This window comes from Schistocerca cancellata, chromosome 9 (assembly GCF_023864275.1).
Source record: "Schistocerca cancellata isolate TAMUIC-IGC-003103 chromosome 9, iqSchCanc2.1, whole genome shotgun sequence".
In the NCBI taxonomy this organism is placed as follows: domain Eukaryota; kingdom Metazoa; phylum Arthropoda; class Insecta; order Orthoptera; family Acrididae; genus Schistocerca; species Schistocerca cancellata.
This window is the reverse complement of record NC_064634.1, coordinates 14,915,505-14,934,009: the sequence shown is the minus strand read 5'-3', so window position 1 is coordinate 14,934,009 and position 18,505 is coordinate 14,915,505. Positions and strand designations below refer to the sequence as shown.

Below are 18,505 nucleotides of genomic sequence, written 5' to 3'. Positions count from 1 at the left end.
ATCTGGTTTCCCCCTTCTTCAAGCTAGACGAGTTTCGTTCTTTCTAGTTTTTTCGTTTGACGCTTACTTCGTGAGATATTTGGCCCGGTCACTATCAATGGACCACCCTGTATGTATGGAGATATTTCCAAACAAAATCTTAGACCTCCCACATGATTCGTCACCATCAATCAGTAACATTGTCTTAAATGCGTGAATAAGCCATCTCCACATATAAAATCAAACGATATACTGTATACAACGATTTCTGTGCTACTGCAATTACTAACTCGCTAATGTCCTCCGTTAAGGCTACCACCCACTTTCGTCCAGGACCTTAAAAACACAAAGCACAAAATCTCTTTCACCCACCACTCTAGAAAATCATGATTTATCATTATGATTACAAACTATAAATCACAATGTGGAATGCGGGTGCCTCATTCCTCCCCACTCTCGTCCAAGAACAAATGCCAACAACACTGCCCGACGACTCAGTATTTGTGGAAACCTGAAGAAGGCGTAATCCTGTTTTACACTAATAGTTCCTAATGACCACACTAAATACTTTTAAAAATGATCACACCAAGTCTAACTTGTCTTCTGGTATATGCATGTGGACTATGTTTTCTTTGGGCAAAGCTCCCTCCCTGTAAAAATGTTAACTGCCATGGGAACAACTCTGTTCACGTAATTCACAAGGAAGTTTTAATCATGAAATCTGCTAACTAAATGAAAGCGCAGGTCTCTCGAAAACAAACTCATTATACTTTATAAAAAGAAATCGTCTAAGATAAATTCAGTTCTCATCAAATAATGCCCTAGTGTTATTAACTGTTACGTAAAAACCAAGCCTCAAATTACCTTAAGGACAGCCGCGCTTTCAAGCTACTAGTTTATGACACGCAACCTAGCAGATGCTCAGTTCTGTAAGGACCCTCTTACTGCGAAGTTTATCACCACGCAAGTTTGGCCTGATAACAAGGCTAACTAAACTACAGATTTTCTCACATTTGTCATGAGAGAAAACAATAATATACCAACGAGACACAGGGTTTCTGGTAAATGAATCAATTAAATTAGGATCCAAGAAAATCTCAAGTAAATCACCAAATGAAATTGCACTCTGCAGAGGAATGTGCGCTTATTTGAAATTCCTGGAGCTTGAAAGGAGGTAGGAGTGAAGTCGTGGAGGAAGTGAAGTTCTGAGGCCGATCATGAACCGTACTTGGTCAGTAGAGCATTTGTGCAAAGATCCCAGGTTGAAGTCTCACTCCGCCATACAGTTTTAATTTACCAGGAAGTTCGAAAGTGAATTAAACTGGTGAAGTGACTGAACGCAGGTCGTATCGATAAAAAGGATTTCTATTTTTATTTTTGTTATTCTTTCGTTACATGCAAGCGATTAACAATGTTTGAGCCACTAGGTTGGCTTTACGCTTTGTCCAGTACACTTCCAACTATTCAGTCTCTTTTGTCCTTCCTTCTGCTGTCGAATTTCTGCCCTGGCTTCTTGGAAACCTTCTCAGTTTCTCATTTTGTTTCTACATTTTCTGCTGTCTTCAATTTCTTGATTAATTATGGCAACTTCTCCTTCTGCCTTTTAAGGTTTCGAAACGAACAGTTCTTCTTGTCAGTCTATTAGGACTCTTTCTTTGAATGTGCCACTGGAACGTTACACTTCTTCTTCTAACCTCATGTCTATTTTGTTTTTCTTAATTCACCTTTGTATTCTATGTTACTCCTCAATTCAAATGTATCTACTGCGGTCGTATTTCCTAATAAATTCCTCAAACTTCTCTCTATCTTTTTCCTGATCTATCCGTTACCTTTATTGAAAGTAAATTGGTACTTCTGATGCATGTATAAAGTCAGATAGTATTTTTAGTCAATATTTTCATTTCTAGAGAGTAGTTTCTATAGTGTGGTCAGTTGCTTTTACTTTTATTTACTTTTTTATAGCTGAAGCGCTGTCGTGGGCTTTCCCGTGGGTCAGAGGAGGGAGGTAACAGCAGTGTATTATACTTCTAGGAATTGTCCGCAGCAGCGGCGAAGGCTTTCCCCATTCAGGAAAGGGTGGCGCAAGAACAGCGTCGCATTCGCCACAAGGCGGCGTGCGGCAATTACTGCCCGGCGGAGGGAAGTCCACACGGCCGGCTCTGTTACGTGAGCACCAAAACACAAACTACTCGGGAGAGGCGCCGCTGTCTGGCCACAGCGAAAATGCGGACTCTGTGGGAGGCAGAGTGGGGTTTCACGACCCACTGACGTCACAGACTGAGCCAGACCTCGGAGTGGGCAAAGACAGCACAGGACGTCGTTCGTGGATCACCTGAAGCTGTGTCCCAGATTTTGCACGAAGTGATTTAACTAAACCAAGTAAAACCTCTGTCTCGATTCCAAACGATGATTTTTAGTCACATTGATCGTTTTTCTTACATTTAACTACTAATGTCTGCTGAAGTCCTACATTTTCTTTCCTTCTCTTTTCTGAATCGTCACTGTTCTAACTGGTTTGATGCGCCTCGCGAAGAAGTCTCTCCCTTGCACCATCCTCTTCATTTCATATCACAGCAGCACGTGTAACCTACGCCCTCAGTTATTCGCTGCATACATTCCAGTCTATATCTTCCTCTACACTTCGTACCCTCTACAGTTCCCTCTAGTACCATTGATGTTACACGTATTACCTGATGACTGTTTTCGTTATGTTCCTTTCTTCGACGATTCGGCAGAGAATCTCCATATTCCTTGTTAGTCAACTCGATTTGCAACATTCTTGTGTAGCACCAGATCTCAAACGCTTCGATTCTCTAGTGTTCTAGTTTTCCCACTGTTCATGATTCACTACCATAGGATTCTGTTTTCAAACAGTACATTCTCAGAAATTTCTTTCTCAAATTAAGGCCTACGTTTGATACTAGTCTTTGCCAGTACTATGCCATCCTTGCTTCGCCCGTCATAGGTTACTGTGCGTCCCAGGCAGCAGAATACCTTAACTTCGTCACCACCAACTTTGATGTTAAGTTTCTCATTTCTGCTACTCCCCAAGGCGAATGTGACCACGAGAAAAAGAAACTCTACAGCACTATCCTCGCATTAAACTGGTCGTCGTGCGGTATTATAGCGCGACTGTTTCCAATATCGAACTGTGTCCTTATGCATTCTGAAGGCTCATGAAACTGTATCTTCAAATTCGAATAATTTACAGTCAGGTGTAAACAGCAAGTGGATTACAATGGAAATGCCACTGTCACAATACACAAAGAAGCTAATTTAACGAACGAACGCCTTGTATTTAAAATTATTCAAGATAGCAAAAGAAAGGGTGCGAAAAGTATACTTTTGAATGAAGCAAATACTTTTGTATTTAAACACTAATTTTTTACAATATAATTATATGTTATCCCCATCGTCATTTGATATCTCCTTAAAAGATTAATACATCGATATAATCCTTGTGAATTTCTGCAGTGAAACTTCCGGCGAAATGCGTGGAAACGCTCCAAGTGTTAAAGCGAATGCATCGATACTTTCTAAAATGAGACGGTAGGTGTTTCACATATTTTCTCACTTCACTATGATCGTTTAGCTTGCTACTACTGTTAAGTTATTACTATTGCTCCCAAAGTGCTACTGTAATAATCACGTTTCTCGTTTGTTCAGAGATTTTTGTGATAAATGTGTTACTTGTTAGTCCAGAAAAGTGTTAGTTGAGCTGAAATTTGTAAATTTGCGAATGCGACAGAGTATTTTAAGCTCTTTGCTTCAACTTTCGTTGTCGGCGGTAATGCGTTTGACGTCATTAAAACTCCGTAAAGCATATTTACAACATTCCCTGATTCATAGTTTATACTAGACACATTGTACATCTATCTGGTTTCTGGATGGAGGCAGATACCTCGTACTCAGTAGCCTATGAGGTAGGTGTGTGTGTGTCTGTCTGTGTGTGTGTGTGTGTGTGTGTGTGTGTGTGTGTGTGTGTGTGAGAGAGAGAGAGAGAGAGAGAGAGAGAGAGAGAGAGAGACACGGGGGGGTGGGAGGCACGAAACATAGGGAGCCTCCTAATAGCTATAACATTATCGAAACATATATTGTTTAACAGAAAAAGGAAATTGTTTTGTCGAATGCAGAATTTTTTTTCTTTTTCTTTTTTTTTTTTTTTCGAACGAAGGCGAACTCCAGTAGTGAGCTTTCTGAACGAATCTCCTCAAGATGAATGAATGTCTGTTCTTTCCAATTTATGTGACGATTTAACAGCTATTTCAAGGCCCACTAACTTAAATATTTCAAAACAGGGAACACATTTGTGGCTCCATTTTGGTGTTTGACTGGAGTGGTTTAGTGACGCTGCAAACAGACAGGAGTCGTGGATTCTGCGCGAACTGTTCGGCCGACAAGACCGGTTTAGTGTACTGAAAACGAAACCGACAGCGAGCAGATTCACTACACCAATAAAAATTACTTCCCAGTAGCAAAACCCAGTCTGAAAACGTATGCCCGTGCGGATATAAGCGTTATTAACAACATATCTATAGGCATTTCTACATGTATAATTACATACAGAGTGTCCCTCCTAACAGACGCCAGCCGCGTTTACTCCTCTACTTCGTCAGACAAATGCAATTTCGTATTTGCAGTGTGTAGCAGCAGTCAGTACAAACAAATACTGCTCATCAAATCGTTCATGCGACGCCCAGCATCGACGGAAAGCGTCGGACTGTTTCCCGTTAGAAATACAATGATTAGTCGAGTGGAATTTGATGTGCTCATTGCCGGCCGGTGTGGCCGTGCGGTTCTAGGCGCTTCAGCCTGGAACCGCGTGACCGCTACGGTCGCAGGTTCTAATCCTGCCTCGGGCATGGATGTGTGTGATGTCCTTAGGTTGGTTAGATTTAAGTAGTTCTAAGTTCTAGGGGACTGATGACCTCAGACGTCAAGTCCCATAGTGCTCAAAGCCATTTGAACCAATTTTTTTTTTTTTTTTTACTTCCTCATTCAGTAGAGCGGTCTTTAATTAGTCAACTGCGACATTCGTTGTGTCGATACGTATTGCCAGAAACACTGAAACATGATGAATAACCAGAACACCGCCAAGGACAAGCGTGCTGCCATGGGCCACGCTGGCTGCTCAGCCGCTGCTGGCGGTGTACTGGTTGTCCATCATGTTTCAGTGTTTCTGGCAATACGTATCGACACAACGAACATCGCAGTGCGCTAATGAAAGACCGCTCTACTGAATGAGCACGTCAGATTGCTCTTTAAAAATAGCTTCCTTGTAATGAGAAACGAACCGACTCACAATCGACAGTGGGCGCCGCGACGGAGACGTGACGGCCAGCTTTTGTCTGGGATGACTCGCGCTACACGCTGCGAACACAAAATTTCACACATCTGTCGAAACACTAGAGAAAATTCTCCTCAAGGCTACTAAGAAAGGTGCAGAAAATAATAATCATTAATGCTGGAAAAGGTGTAGCTGATAGATGTTGATCGATGTCCAGAACGTCTCCGCAGTGTCTCATGAAGTAATTGCATGTTAGATGCTGACTACTGATTCTTCTTTCATGCTGGGACGTTGACCTCAGCGGCTGCCTGATGCTTGCTAGCGGAACAGGCTCTGTAAGAGCCGCCTCAGCTGGCTACAAACATACCACCATGAGTTAATTGTCGGGTTGTAGAATGACATAATATAACATTTGCTAAAGTCAGATTTCCTGTAGCTTCGAGGAGAATGCGATACTGTTCGACAGCCTGATTTAGGACGCAGTTTTACAAATGCCTCCATCCATCCATCCATCCCTCCCTTTCTTACAAAACTTTTGTCTCCGCCATTTTTGAAGAATTCCTTGAGACGATGTTGGCAGCATCCTTCCACCACAACTAAATAATGGCTGCATTATATAATGCGTAGATTGTGTGACGGCCGCATTATTCAAGTGATCACAAGCTTCTTGGATATAAAGAAACGATATCACGAACTTGTAGGTACTATTTTCCCCGTTTTTCATTTGGTAGTGTTAGGACATCAGTTCAGCACTTCACTACTAGAGCACGGATCTAAGCAGTACAAAATCTTTTGCACACAGTTTTTTTAGTGAAAATTAGAAGCAACAACACGAATCTGGCGGCTATTAACTTCACTCCCTCCAAATGAATTTCGCCGACCTTTGTCGGACTTCTTGCAATACGAGATCGCAAAAGCAGGAAGGTAATGTGTTCAGTACAGAACTTCATCTCTTGGAAATGCTTTATCATATTTTCGTACCAAATTGAAGTGATGAGTAGACAAGCACTCATACCAAAAGCCTGTGAGGCTAAATAAAGACAATAGTGTATTCAGCGAAACGATTTCGTGAAATTGTCATCTTCAGGAAGTCCTTCCCACCCGAACGTCTGTGTTACATTGACTCCTGATCCAGTAAATCCTTTCTGCCGTATCCGGGTATGGTGCTTGAAAAGGTTGACCTTAATTTATTTTTGCCGCTTTATCTTGTAATACCGAGCAATGTTTCTCTCAATGCAGGGACAAGTCAAATATATTTTATTGACGTACCCATTCACATTTTGTTACACGTGTAATAGGGAATAGAATACATTCTCACACAGAGTGTCTCCCACGACTCTATTCACGTCTCTACATTTGCACTGCGAACACACAAAATTCACTGTATGAATTACAACTCCGCCACGCTCGCAAATTACGTACAGCCCTTCGTAACACTGTCATGTTGATTTACGGCGCCTTAAGTCGCAACACAGAGTTGTCGGTTCTCAACGAGCCGAGTATTCATCCTTCACGTTACGAGCAAAGAGAGCGCAGAGCACAGGACACGTGGGAGTTTATTGCTCATTGATAGTAAACAGCAACTCGGCAACGACCGGCAGTAGGTACTCACTGAATACGATGCCATAAATCACAGGAGCTCTCGCTCAACCAGACGTCGAAATGAACACAGGGCCTGGCAACGTTCTGTAAGCAAGTTCAACTGCAAACTCAGCAATTTGACGTTTACGTCGTGAGAGGTCTCTTCAAAAAATCGTGGAACATTGTCTACAAACTTTTTCTGCGCTTACCTTTTCCTTACTGTGCACTGGCTCCTTCGAAATTCTCTCCTCCAACTGATACACCGCCCCCAACGCAGTTTCCGCTCCCGGAAGCAGCCTCGGTACGCCTTTTGCTGGATCGCGCGAAGCGCCGTCTGCGAATTTTCTTTAAACTCGTCTACCGTTGCAAATCTTCGTCGTTTCAACGGGGTTGTCAACTTTGGAAATGAAAGAAGTCCTCAGGCATCAGGTCAGGAGAGTACGGAAGATGAGGCAGCAGAGTGATATCGTTGTTTTGTGGAGTAGTCGCGCACCGACAGGGATGAATGTACGGGCGCGTTATCTCTGTGCAAGAACCATGAGTTGTCTCGCCACATTGCAGACCGTTTCCTTCTCACGTTTTCTCGCAGGCGTCGCAACCCGTTTCGATAGTACCGTCGATTAACAGACTGTCCCTGTGGCACGAACTCTTGATGAACTTATGTTTCAAAGTCAAATACAACTATCAGCATGGCTTTGACACTTGACCTGACCCGACGAGCTTTCTTTGGTCTTTGAGAACCTTTCCCGATCCACTATGAAGATTGAACCTTGGTCTCAACATCATAACCGTAGACCCACCTCTCATCGGCAGTTACGATTCTCCTAAGGAACGTCTCGTTCTCACTTGCGCGATCCAAAAGCTCTTCACAGACTGCGAGGCGAAGGACTTTCTGGTCTTGACTCGTGAGCCGTGGGCAACACGATGCATTCCAAGACGCTGTGCCAGGATTTCATGACACGTTCCAGTTGAAACCGGACAATGTCTCCGACAGTCGGTCTTCGATTGGGTTAAGCACACATTACCATAGGTTTCCTGCATCACTTGGCGTGTGTCTGTAAAGTTTTTGAGTTTCCCGCAAAATTTAATGTACACGCGTTGCTCCTCTAACTCCGCCATCTCGAAATTCGCAAACTGTGCGACGCGACGTTCTACTCAGTACAGTACCGCACAGTAACTAAAAACAGACATACAACAATGAAACTTCCGGCAGTTACTCATTAAACACAGGCGTGTGCAGGGATGCCAACCGCACTTCGCTGCTACACACCATTCGCGCGAAATTACGAATGTTCAGAAACCTTTTGAACAGACCTCATAAATGGTTCTACCGCATTTCATTGCCACTCGTGTCAGTTTCGCTTAAAAGTAACAACAAATTGCTTCCGTTCGTCTGATTTACGCTAAGACATTCCGTCGTCAGTATGATATGTTTTTCCTCCCCCTGAGGTAAAATATTCATCCAACACTCTCGTTAAGAGAGTCGCAAGACGAACTCAGCGTCCTTTTCCTTTTCTTTTTTTTCCCTTCCTACGGCGCATAAAAAAAGGTTGGCATTACGAGGGAAACATACATCACGGGCGGAAATACACAAGCGACTTGCGCTGAAAGCAGAAGCTCACTGAGAGTTCGTGTATGTTCCTCTACCTGTGGGTTACAACGTAACATTCGTTCCAGCCAATCTGTCAGTTACAATCATGCTACATCTCTGTTTTTAGATAACGAGGAAGAACTTTTATAGCTATTAGAAATACACTCCTGGAAATGGAAAAAAGAACACATTGACACCGGTGTGCCAGACCCACCATACTTGCTCCGGACACTGCGAGAGGGCTATACAAGCAATGATCACACGCACGGCACAGCGGACACACCAGGAACCGCGGTGTTGGCCGTCGAATGGCGCTAGCTGCGCAGCATTTGTGCACCGCCGCCGTCAGTGTCAGCCAGTTTGCCGTGGCATACGGAGCTCCATCGCAGTCTTTAACACTGGTAGCATGCCGCGACAGCGTGGACGTGAACCGTATGTGCAGTTGACGGACTTTGAGCGAGGGCGTATAGTGGGCATGCGGGAGGCGGGGTGGACGTACCGCCGAATTGCTCAACACGTGGGGCGTGAGGTCTCCACAGTAGATCGATGTTGTCGCCAGTGGTCGGCTGAAGGTGCACGTGCCCGTCGACCTGGGACCGGACCGCAGCGACGCACGGATGCACGCCGAGACCGTAGGATCCTACGCAGTGCCGTAGGGGACCGCACCGCCACTTCCCAGCAAATTAGGGACACTGTTGCTCCTGGGGTATCGGCGAGGACCATTCGCAACCGTCTCCATGAAGCTGGGCTACGGTCCCGCACACCGTTAGGCCGTCTTCCGCTCACGCCCCAACATCGTGCAGCCCGCCTCCAGTGGTGTCGCGACAGGCGTGAATGGAGGGACGAATGGAGACGTGTCGTCTTCAGCGATGAGAGTCGCTTCTGCCTTGGCGCCAATGATGGTCGTATGCGTGTTTGGCGCCGTGCAGGTGAGCGCCACAATCAGGACTGCATACGACCGAGGCACACAGGGCCAACACCCGGCGTCATGGTGTGGGGAGCGATCTCCTACACTGGCCGTACACCACTGGTGATCGTCGAGGGGACACTGAATAGTGCACGGTACATCCAAACCGTCATCGAACCCATCGTTCTACCATTCCTAGACCGGCAAGGGAACTTGCTGTTCCAACAGGACAATGCACGTCCGCATGTATCCCGTGCCACCCAACGTGCTCTAGAAGGTGTAAGTCAACTACCCTGGCCAGCAAGATCTCCGGATCTGTTCCCCCATTGAGCATGTTTGGGACTGGATGAAGCGTCGTCTCACGCGGTCTGCACGTCCAGCACGAACGCTGGTCCAACTGAGGCGCCAGGTGGAAATGGCATGGCAAGCCGTTCCACAGGACTACATCCAGCATCTCTACGATCGTCTCCATGGGAGAATAGCAGCCTGCATTGCTGCGAAAGGTGGATATACACTGTACTAGTGCCGACATTGTGCATGCTCTGTTGCCTGTGTCTATGTGCCTGTGGTTCTGTCAGTGTGATCATGTGATGTATCTGACCCCAGGAATGTGTTAATAAAGTTTCCCCTTCCTGGGACAATGAATTCACGGTGTTCTTATTTCAATTTCCAGGAGTGTACATAAAGTATACTCTATACTCCGTAAGAACAGGACACGTAAGGTCCAACGGTACAGACCGACCGCCATGTCGTCCTCTGACGCTGGGCGTCACTGGACACAGATACGGAGGGGCGTGTGGTCAGCACACTGCCCTCCCGGCAGATGTCAGCTTTCGTGACCGGAGCCGCTACCTCGACTGGCCTCACAAAGGCTCTGTGCTCCCTGCTTGCCGACAGCAGTCTTCAGACCTGGACATCCACGAGCTAGCCGAGCCCGACAGCGGTGATCTGACGGGAACTGGTGTTTCCATTACGGCAAGGGCGTTGGAAAATACATAACCTATGATAGTACAGCAATACAATGTATGATTATGCATTTTCATAACAATGAACACGAAATATGTTATTAGAGAGATGACGCGATTGGACATACCATCTAGCTGGAAACTTCTATGATGTTGTTGCTGAATTATATGGAAGCGATGCCTGTGGACTGAAGGTGGATCGTGAATGAGCTTGCAAATTACAGCCTTCGTCAGCAACGAACACCAGTCAGCATGGGAACATGAACCGGGCACCTGTTGTGCAGGTCTAAACGCAGAAACACTCGCTGAAAGGCCACTGAGGAGACGCCGTCCGCAGCGCCTCGGTTCACACGGACGGTTAGTTTTTCAAAACTTGCACGTCTGTTTGCCTGGACACATCTCCGCAGCCATCGTTCACTACTGTCGTCTATGATGCTATGGTTTTGGATAGCGCCGTTTTTCGATGTACGGTATACTTTAACCACACCGATGCGGAACAGATAACTTAGCCCTTTCGGAAATGCTTCTACCCTTTGTCCGCAAGCCAATGATTATGCCCTTTTGGACGTCAGGCATATCGCTCCGTTTGCCCATTAGGACAACGACTGCACTGTTTTCCACGTCCCCTGGATACGCTTTTTATACCCTCCACTGCTACTGCTGCCACCTATCGCGTACCAGTGGTTATTGCTCGTTGACGTCGAACATAGGCTGCGGTCACATCAACGTGACTGGAGCTCGTATCCACCATCCACTCGCCTGTCTACATGACGCACCAACCCATGTCAACTTTACTTCCATTTTGTACACAACTACGCCTTCCAGTCCAGTGTATATACCCTGCTCCCTGTATTTATTTTCTTGCCTTTTCTTGTAGTTCTCATGATTCATGTCGCCGCGGCCCTCTAAGGAACCACAGTTTCGGAATGGTTACCACTTTAAAAGCCCATGTGTCACTCCTGTAAGCTGACCTTATTTTTCCTTTTCGGACACATCAGAGATTAGTTTTGAAAACCGTGTTTACTTTGCCAAAGCCAATTTTACACTTCTGTTCATTTCTTTTGATGCCCACCTACGTGTTCGCTTCAACGACCCCGAATACAAACAGCAAACTGTTTCCTGCCTTCAGTGTTGTAAATGTGTGTGAAATCTTATAGGACTTAACTGCTAAGGTCATCAGTCCCTAAGCTTACACACTACTTATCCTAAATTATCCTAAGGACAAATACACACGCCGGCCGGGGTTGCCGTGCGGTTCCAGGCGCTACAGTTTGGAATCGCGTGACTGCTACGATCGCAGGTTCGAATCCTGCCTCGGGCATGGATGTGTGTGATGTCCTTAGGATAGTTAGGTGTAAGTAGTTCTAAGTTCTAGGGGACTGATGACCACAGCAGTTAAGTCCCATAGTGCTCAGAGCCATTTGAACCATCTGAACAAATACACACACCCATGCCCGAGGGAGGACTCGAACCTCCGCCGGTATCAGCCGCAGAGTCCACGAATGCAGCGCCTCAGACCGCTTGGCTAATCCCGCACGGCTTCAGTGTTCATTTTGTTCCTTTTATACTTTATTTGGATGTCTGCCACGCTCTGCGGCAGAACGCTGGCCGTACCACCTAAAAATGTCGTGAGCTTGTGGCGCTACGCCCCTTTTTTTAAACACCAGGATGTGCTATGGCACTGAACACTTTCAGTCATAAGTGGGAAGTACTAAATCTTGACCTTAACATACTTCTTTTTCAGCAGCGCGCCACAACGAAAATTGAATTAACGCAAAGGATTGTTTTGTTTAACTTTCTGCAAGTTCGCAAGCTGAGACAGACGAAGATTCAGTTTTGTGCGTATCAAACAACACCTGCTGGCAATTCTTAATATACCGGTCGGTGCCCCACTTCAATATTCAGTGACCTTCCAAACACAGATCGTTGGCTCGCTTTAATATTCAGTGACCTTCCAAATTCATCAATGAAATTTGGTTCTGAAATCAATCACCACATGACGATGACAGACTAAAATAGTCACATATTTTTCTTTATCATATTCCATCATATCAACACGCTTGACTGAGAAACACGTCAACTTTCGTAGTTATCGATGTATATTTTCAAATTAGACACACATGCTCTTAGCATCAAGTTTAAACAAGATCTCATCGTAAACATGGCATTTTTCCACTTCCAACATAGCTCTCCATTATTACAAAACATTTCAACAATTATTTTCATTCATTAATTTGATTTAAGTCAAAGCCGATAACACGCGCCCCACAGACATACATTACTAGACTGACAATATCAAATACAGAATCACTGGTACAAATGAATCGTAGCATGGCGGCGAACGCAAAGGACATGTAAACAGCTGTTTATTTACTGATAGTCGTAAGAAATGGGTATAAACGGACATAACTGCGTTACCTTTAGAGTTTCGACATAATGCTCAGTACATGCATCGTGTTTGGCTGTAAAATTTCGTAAAGCAGAAGATACAAGTAAAGCAACACGTCTCAATGTAACCATAACTACAAACATCTTACGAATTTTTGCATTTGTACGGTATCAGAGCCTAAATAATGACATCACAATTTGTCTTATCTAAAATACCGGCAATGTTTAAGTAGTTTACGTGTATTTAAGGAGTTTAATAAATCTAGTACTAACAGACGTAGCTTAAGGATGTGCTTTCAACCAGTTTTGATCAATTGTGGCTTTTCTTCGATTAGTAGTATGCTCGTTATCAAACTGCTACTATTAGTTGAACGCTTTATTTGTCGTTATTAACAATCGTCTGTATTCATTTGAGTGTTTTTTACAAAAACTAGAGTCTACTTTAAACGTGTGTATACATAACTTGATGTTCTTTTCGTAACTATAGTCTAGAATGTATATGTTAAAATACTTGCTCAGCTGCAGCATTTATTTAGACCACCTCGTAAAGCTTGCAACGTCATTTCGTTTCAGGAATCATAGTAGTACCATACAAAAACTTCCCGCCGCCGCCATCTTGCCTCACCGAATGACAGGCTTCAGTAAAAGACGCGCCTTTGCCAGCCCAGTAATGTGTGTCTGTGACGCGCCGGCAGTATCTTCTGCCGCCCGACTGTCTTCCCGCGGAGGGCCACAGCGGCCGGGAAGATGTTGCCGACTGCAAGTTGTGGGGCCTCTCCCCTACATGTAACAGAATACAAACACAACATTGAGTACACAACTGAAGCGTATTTACTTACAGCCACAATGTTTAACACTAATGCTATTCACTGTAGGTCATCATACCGGTGTAACACTGACTCGCCTATCAACCGAGCGGTAGGACGTGTCGTAAATGTCTGGACCTTCCTGTCACCCCACCAGCTGGGTACGGACGGACACGGTGAGAACGTCTGGACTGTGTTCGCAGCGATGCCGCAGCCGGCGAGGTTCCGAGCGCGGCCGCTGCTGCTGGCGCTGGCGCTGGCGGTGTGGAGTGGCGGTCGGTCGGCTGCCGCGGCGGACAGGCCGTCCATCCTGGAGTCGGCGTTTCACATCCTGGGGGACCTGGTGCAGCAGGCGCAGACCGAGCCGCGGGACATGGCGGACGCGGGCATGCTGGCCGAGTACGACTTCGTGGTGGTGGGCGCGGGCACCGGCGGCTGCACGCTGGCCAGCCGCCTCAGCGAGGTGCCCGACTGGAACGTGCTGCTGCTGGAGGCCGGCCGCGAGGAGAACTTCGTCATGGACGTCCCCATCGTGGCCAGCTTCCTGCAGGTCGGTGGCTCGCCCGCAGGGGCCGGGGTGTGTCGAACTCTCTCAGCTGTGGTGATCAGCTACCAGCCGCTGCCTCTCAGCAACCCGAGTCGTGACTCACTTCACGGACTGTGGCGAAGCAAAGCGACATACAGCCCACTGCTGTCGTGGGCAAAGGAGACGATTTGTCGCAGTGTCAAGGAGATGCTCAAGATGGACAGCATTTAAAAACATTTTGTTTATAACAACGGTGATCGAGCTAAGTGACCGCGGATTAAATTACTAGAAGAAATATAGCAACCAGCCACTTTCGGAGTCTGCCTCTCAACGTGTAATATTGGTAGCAACACAGTGTTTCACAATTCATGTCACAGACGCTGCAGAGGAGACTTTGGTAGATGAAGTTTACATGGGAACTCGTGTTCAGGAAACGTCATCGAATCATCAGTCTGGTTCGATGCGGCTCGCCAAGAGTTCCTCTCCTGTATCAACATCTCAGAGTAGCTCTTGCAACCTACGTCCTCAGTTATCTGCCAGATGCATTCCCATCTCTGTCTTCCTCTACAGTTTTGCCCTCTACGGCTTCCTCTAGTACCATGGAAGTCATTCCCTGAACAGATGTCCTATCATTCTGTCCCTTCTCCTTGTCTGTGTTTTTCAAAGATTCCTTTGCCCTCCATTTCTGTGCAGAACCTCCTCATTCCTTGCCTTATCAGCCCGACATTTTCAACATTCGTCTGTAGCGCCACACCTTACGTGCTTCTTTTCGCTTTTGTTCCAGTTTCCCTACAATCCATGTTCCACTACCAAACAATGCTGTGCTCCAAACGCACATTATCAGTAAGTTCTTCCTCAAATTAAGGCCAATGTTTGATACTAGCAGACGTATCTTGGCCAGGAATGCCCTTTTTGCCAGTGCCATTCAGCTTTTGATGTCCTCCTTGCTCCATCCGTTTTGGCTTATTTTGCTGTCTAGGTTGCAGAATTCCTTAACTTCCTCTATTTCGTGACTATCAATCCTGATGTTAGGTTTTTCGCTTTTCTCATTTTTGCTACTCCTCATTACTATCGTCTTTCTTCTGTCTGCTCTCAACCCATATTCTGTACCCATTAGACTGTTCGTTCCAGTCAGCAGATCATATACACTCCTGGAAATGGAAAAAAGAACACATTGACACCGGTGTGTCAGACCCACCATACTTGCTGCGGACACTGCGAGAGGGCTGTACAAGCAATGATCACACGCACGGCACAGCGGACACACCAGGAACCGCGGTGTTGGCCGTCGAATGGCGCTAGCTGCGCAGCATTTGTGCACCGCCGCCGTCAGTGTCAGCCAGTTTGCCGTGGCCTACGGAGCTCCATCGCAGTCTTTAACACTGGTAGCATGCCGCGACAGCGTGGACGTGAACCGTATGTGCAGTTGACGGACTTTGAGCGAGGGTGTATAGTGGGCATGCGGGAGGCCGGGTGGACGTACCGCCGAATTGCTCAAGACGTGGGGCGTGAGGTCTCCACAGTACATCGATGTTGTCGCCAGTGGTCGGCGGAAGGTGCACGTGCCCGTCGACCTGGGACCGGACCGCAGCGACGCACGGATGCACGCCAAGACCGTAGGATCCTACGCAGTGCCGTAGGGGACCGCACCGCCACTTCCCAGCAAATTAGGGACACTGTTGCTCCTGGGGTATCGGCGAGGACCATTGGCAACCGTCTCCATGAAGCTGGGCTACGGTCCCGCACACCGTTAGGCCGTCTTCCGCTCACGCCCCAACATCGTGCAGCCCGCCTTCAGTGGTGTCGCGACAGACGTGAATGGAGGGACGAATGGAGACGTGTCGTCTTCAGCGATGAGAGACGCTTCTGCCTTGGTGCCAATGATGGTCGTATGCGTGTTTGGCGCCGTGCAGGTGAGCGCCACAATCAGGACTGCATACGACCGAGGCACACAGGGCCAACACCCGGCATCATGGTGTGGGGAGCGATCTCCTACACTGGCCGTACACCACTGGTGATCGTCGAGGGGACACTGAATAGTGCACGGTACATCCAAACCGTCATCGAACCCATCGTTCTACCATTCCTAGACCGGCAAGGGAACTTGCTGTTCCAACAGGACAATGCACGTCCGCATGTATCCCGTGCCACCCAACGTGCTCTAGAAGGTGTAAGTCAACTACCCTGGCCAGCAAGATCTCCGGATCTGTCCCCCATTGAGCATGTTTGGGACTGGATGAAGCGTCGTCTCACGCGGTCTGCACGTCCAGCACGAACGCTGGTCCAACTGAGGCGCCAGGTGGAAATGGCATGGCAAGCCGTTCCACAGGACTACATCCAGCATCTCTACGATCGTCTCCATGGGAGAATAGCAGCCTGCATTGCTGCGAAAGGTGGATATACACTGTACTAGTGCCGACATTGTGCATGCTCTGTTGCCTGTGTCTATGTGCCTGTGGTTCTGTCAGTGTGATCATGTGATGTATCTGACCCCAGGAATGTGTCAATAAAGTTTCCTCTTCCTGGGACAATGAATTCACGGTGTTCTTATTTCAATTTCCAGGAGTGTAATTCTTCTTCACTTTCGCTCAGGATAGCAATGTCAGCAGCGAATCGTATCATTGGTATCCTTTCACCCTGAATTTTAATTCCACTCCTGAACCTTTGCTTTATTTTCATCATTGCTTCCTCGATGCAGAGAGTGAACAGTAGGGCGAAAGACTACATCCCTGTCTTACACACTTTTCAATCCGGGCGCTTCGTTCTTGGTCGTCCGCTCTTATTATTCCCTCTTGAATCTTGCACATCTTGTGTATTGCCCGTCTCCCGCTACAGCTTACCCCCATTTTGTCTCAGAATTTCGAACATTTTGCACCATTTTACATTGTCCAACCCCTTTCCCAGGTCGACAAATCCTATGAACGTGTCTTGACTTTCCTTTAATCTTGCTTCCGTTATCAACCACTACGTCTGCGTTGCCTCTCTGATGCAGTTACCTTTCCTAAAGACAAACTAATCGCCATGTAACACATCCTCAGTTTTTTCCATTATTTTATGTTTTATCCTCGTCAGCAACTTGGATTCATGAGCTGTCAAGCTGATTGTACGAGAATTCTCGCACTTCTCAGATCCTACGGTCTTCAGAATTGTGTGGATGCTATTTTTCCAGAAGTCAGACGATATGTCGCCACACTCATTCATTCTACACACCAACGTCAGTAGTCGTTTTGTTGCGGCTTCCCCCAACGATTTTAGAAATTCTGATGGAATATTTTCTATCTCTTCTGCCTTATTTGACCTGAAGGCCTCCAAAGTTCTACTAAATTCTGATTCTACTACTGAATTACCCGTCTCTTCTAAATCGACTCCTGTTTCTTCTTCTATCGCATCAGACAAATCTTCACCCTCATAGAGGCCTTCACTGTATTCTTTCCATCTATCCGCTCTCTCCTCTATGTAATTCCCTTTTAATTTCACCGAAGGTTATTTTGTTTTTTTCTGTATGCTAAGTCAGTCCTTCCGGCAGTCATTTCGTTTTCGATTTTCTCACACTTTTCAAGCAGCCATTTCGTCTTAGTTTCCCTGAACTTCCTATTTATTTCATTCCTCAGCGAGACTTTTATTTATGTATTCCTGACTTTCCCTTAACGTTACTTTTTCCTTGTTTCATCGATCAACTGTAGTATTTCTCCGCAGTTACTTTCTTTGTACCTATGTTTTTCTTATAGCTGCTGTGATTTCCCTTTCTTGAAATGTCCGTTCCTCTTCAACTGTACCGCCTACTGAGTTATTCGTTATTACTTCATCTATAGCCTTCGAGAACTTCAAGCGTATCTCGTCATTCCCTAGTAATTTCGTATCCCACTTCTTCGCGTATCAATTCTTCCTGTCTAATCTGTTGAACTTCAACCTGTTCATCAACCCTACTAAACTGTGATCTGAGTCTATATCTGCTCCTGGGTGCGCCTTACAATCCAGAATCTGATCTCAGAATCTCTGTCTCACCGTGATGTTGTCTAACTGAAATATCCGCACATTTCCCGGCCTTTTCCAAGTATCCCTCGTCCTTTTGTGATTCTTGAACACAGTATCCGCTATTACTGGCTGAAAATTGTTACAGAACTCAATTAGTCTTTCTTCCCTCTCATTCCTCGTCCCAAGTCAATTTCTTCAAGTAACCGTTTCTTCCACTCCTTCCCCTACAACTGCATTACAGGCCCTCATGACTATTAGGTTTTCATCTCCCTTTACGTACGTTACTACCCTTTCAGTATTCTGATATTCTGCCTCTGTCTCTTCATATTCAATTTGCGACGTAGGCATGTACACCTGAACTATCGGTGTCGATGCTGCTTTTCTGTGTATTCTGATAAGAACAACCCTATCACTGAACTATTCAGAGCAACCCACTCCCAGCCATACCTTTCTACTCATAACGATTCCTCCTCCCGTTATACCACTTTCTGCTGCTGTTG

At 46.2% G+C, this 18,505-nt stretch overlaps 1 protein-coding gene across 1 annotated transcript in view; it reads left to right on the top strand.

Moving 5' to 3' along the window:
- LOC126100337 (glucose dehydrogenase [FAD, quinone]) overlaps window positions 1-18,505 on the top strand; it is a 121,143-nt gene that overhangs the window by 65,029 nt on the left and 37,609 nt on the right. Inside the window, exon 2 of the mRNA XM_049910950.1 lies at window positions 13,708-14,054. Coding sequence (XP_049766907.1) covers window positions 13,710-14,054 — 345 coding nt within the window. The 5' untranslated portion in view covers window positions 13,708-13,709. The remainder of the gene's footprint in view (window positions 1-13,707; window positions 14,055-18,505) is intronic.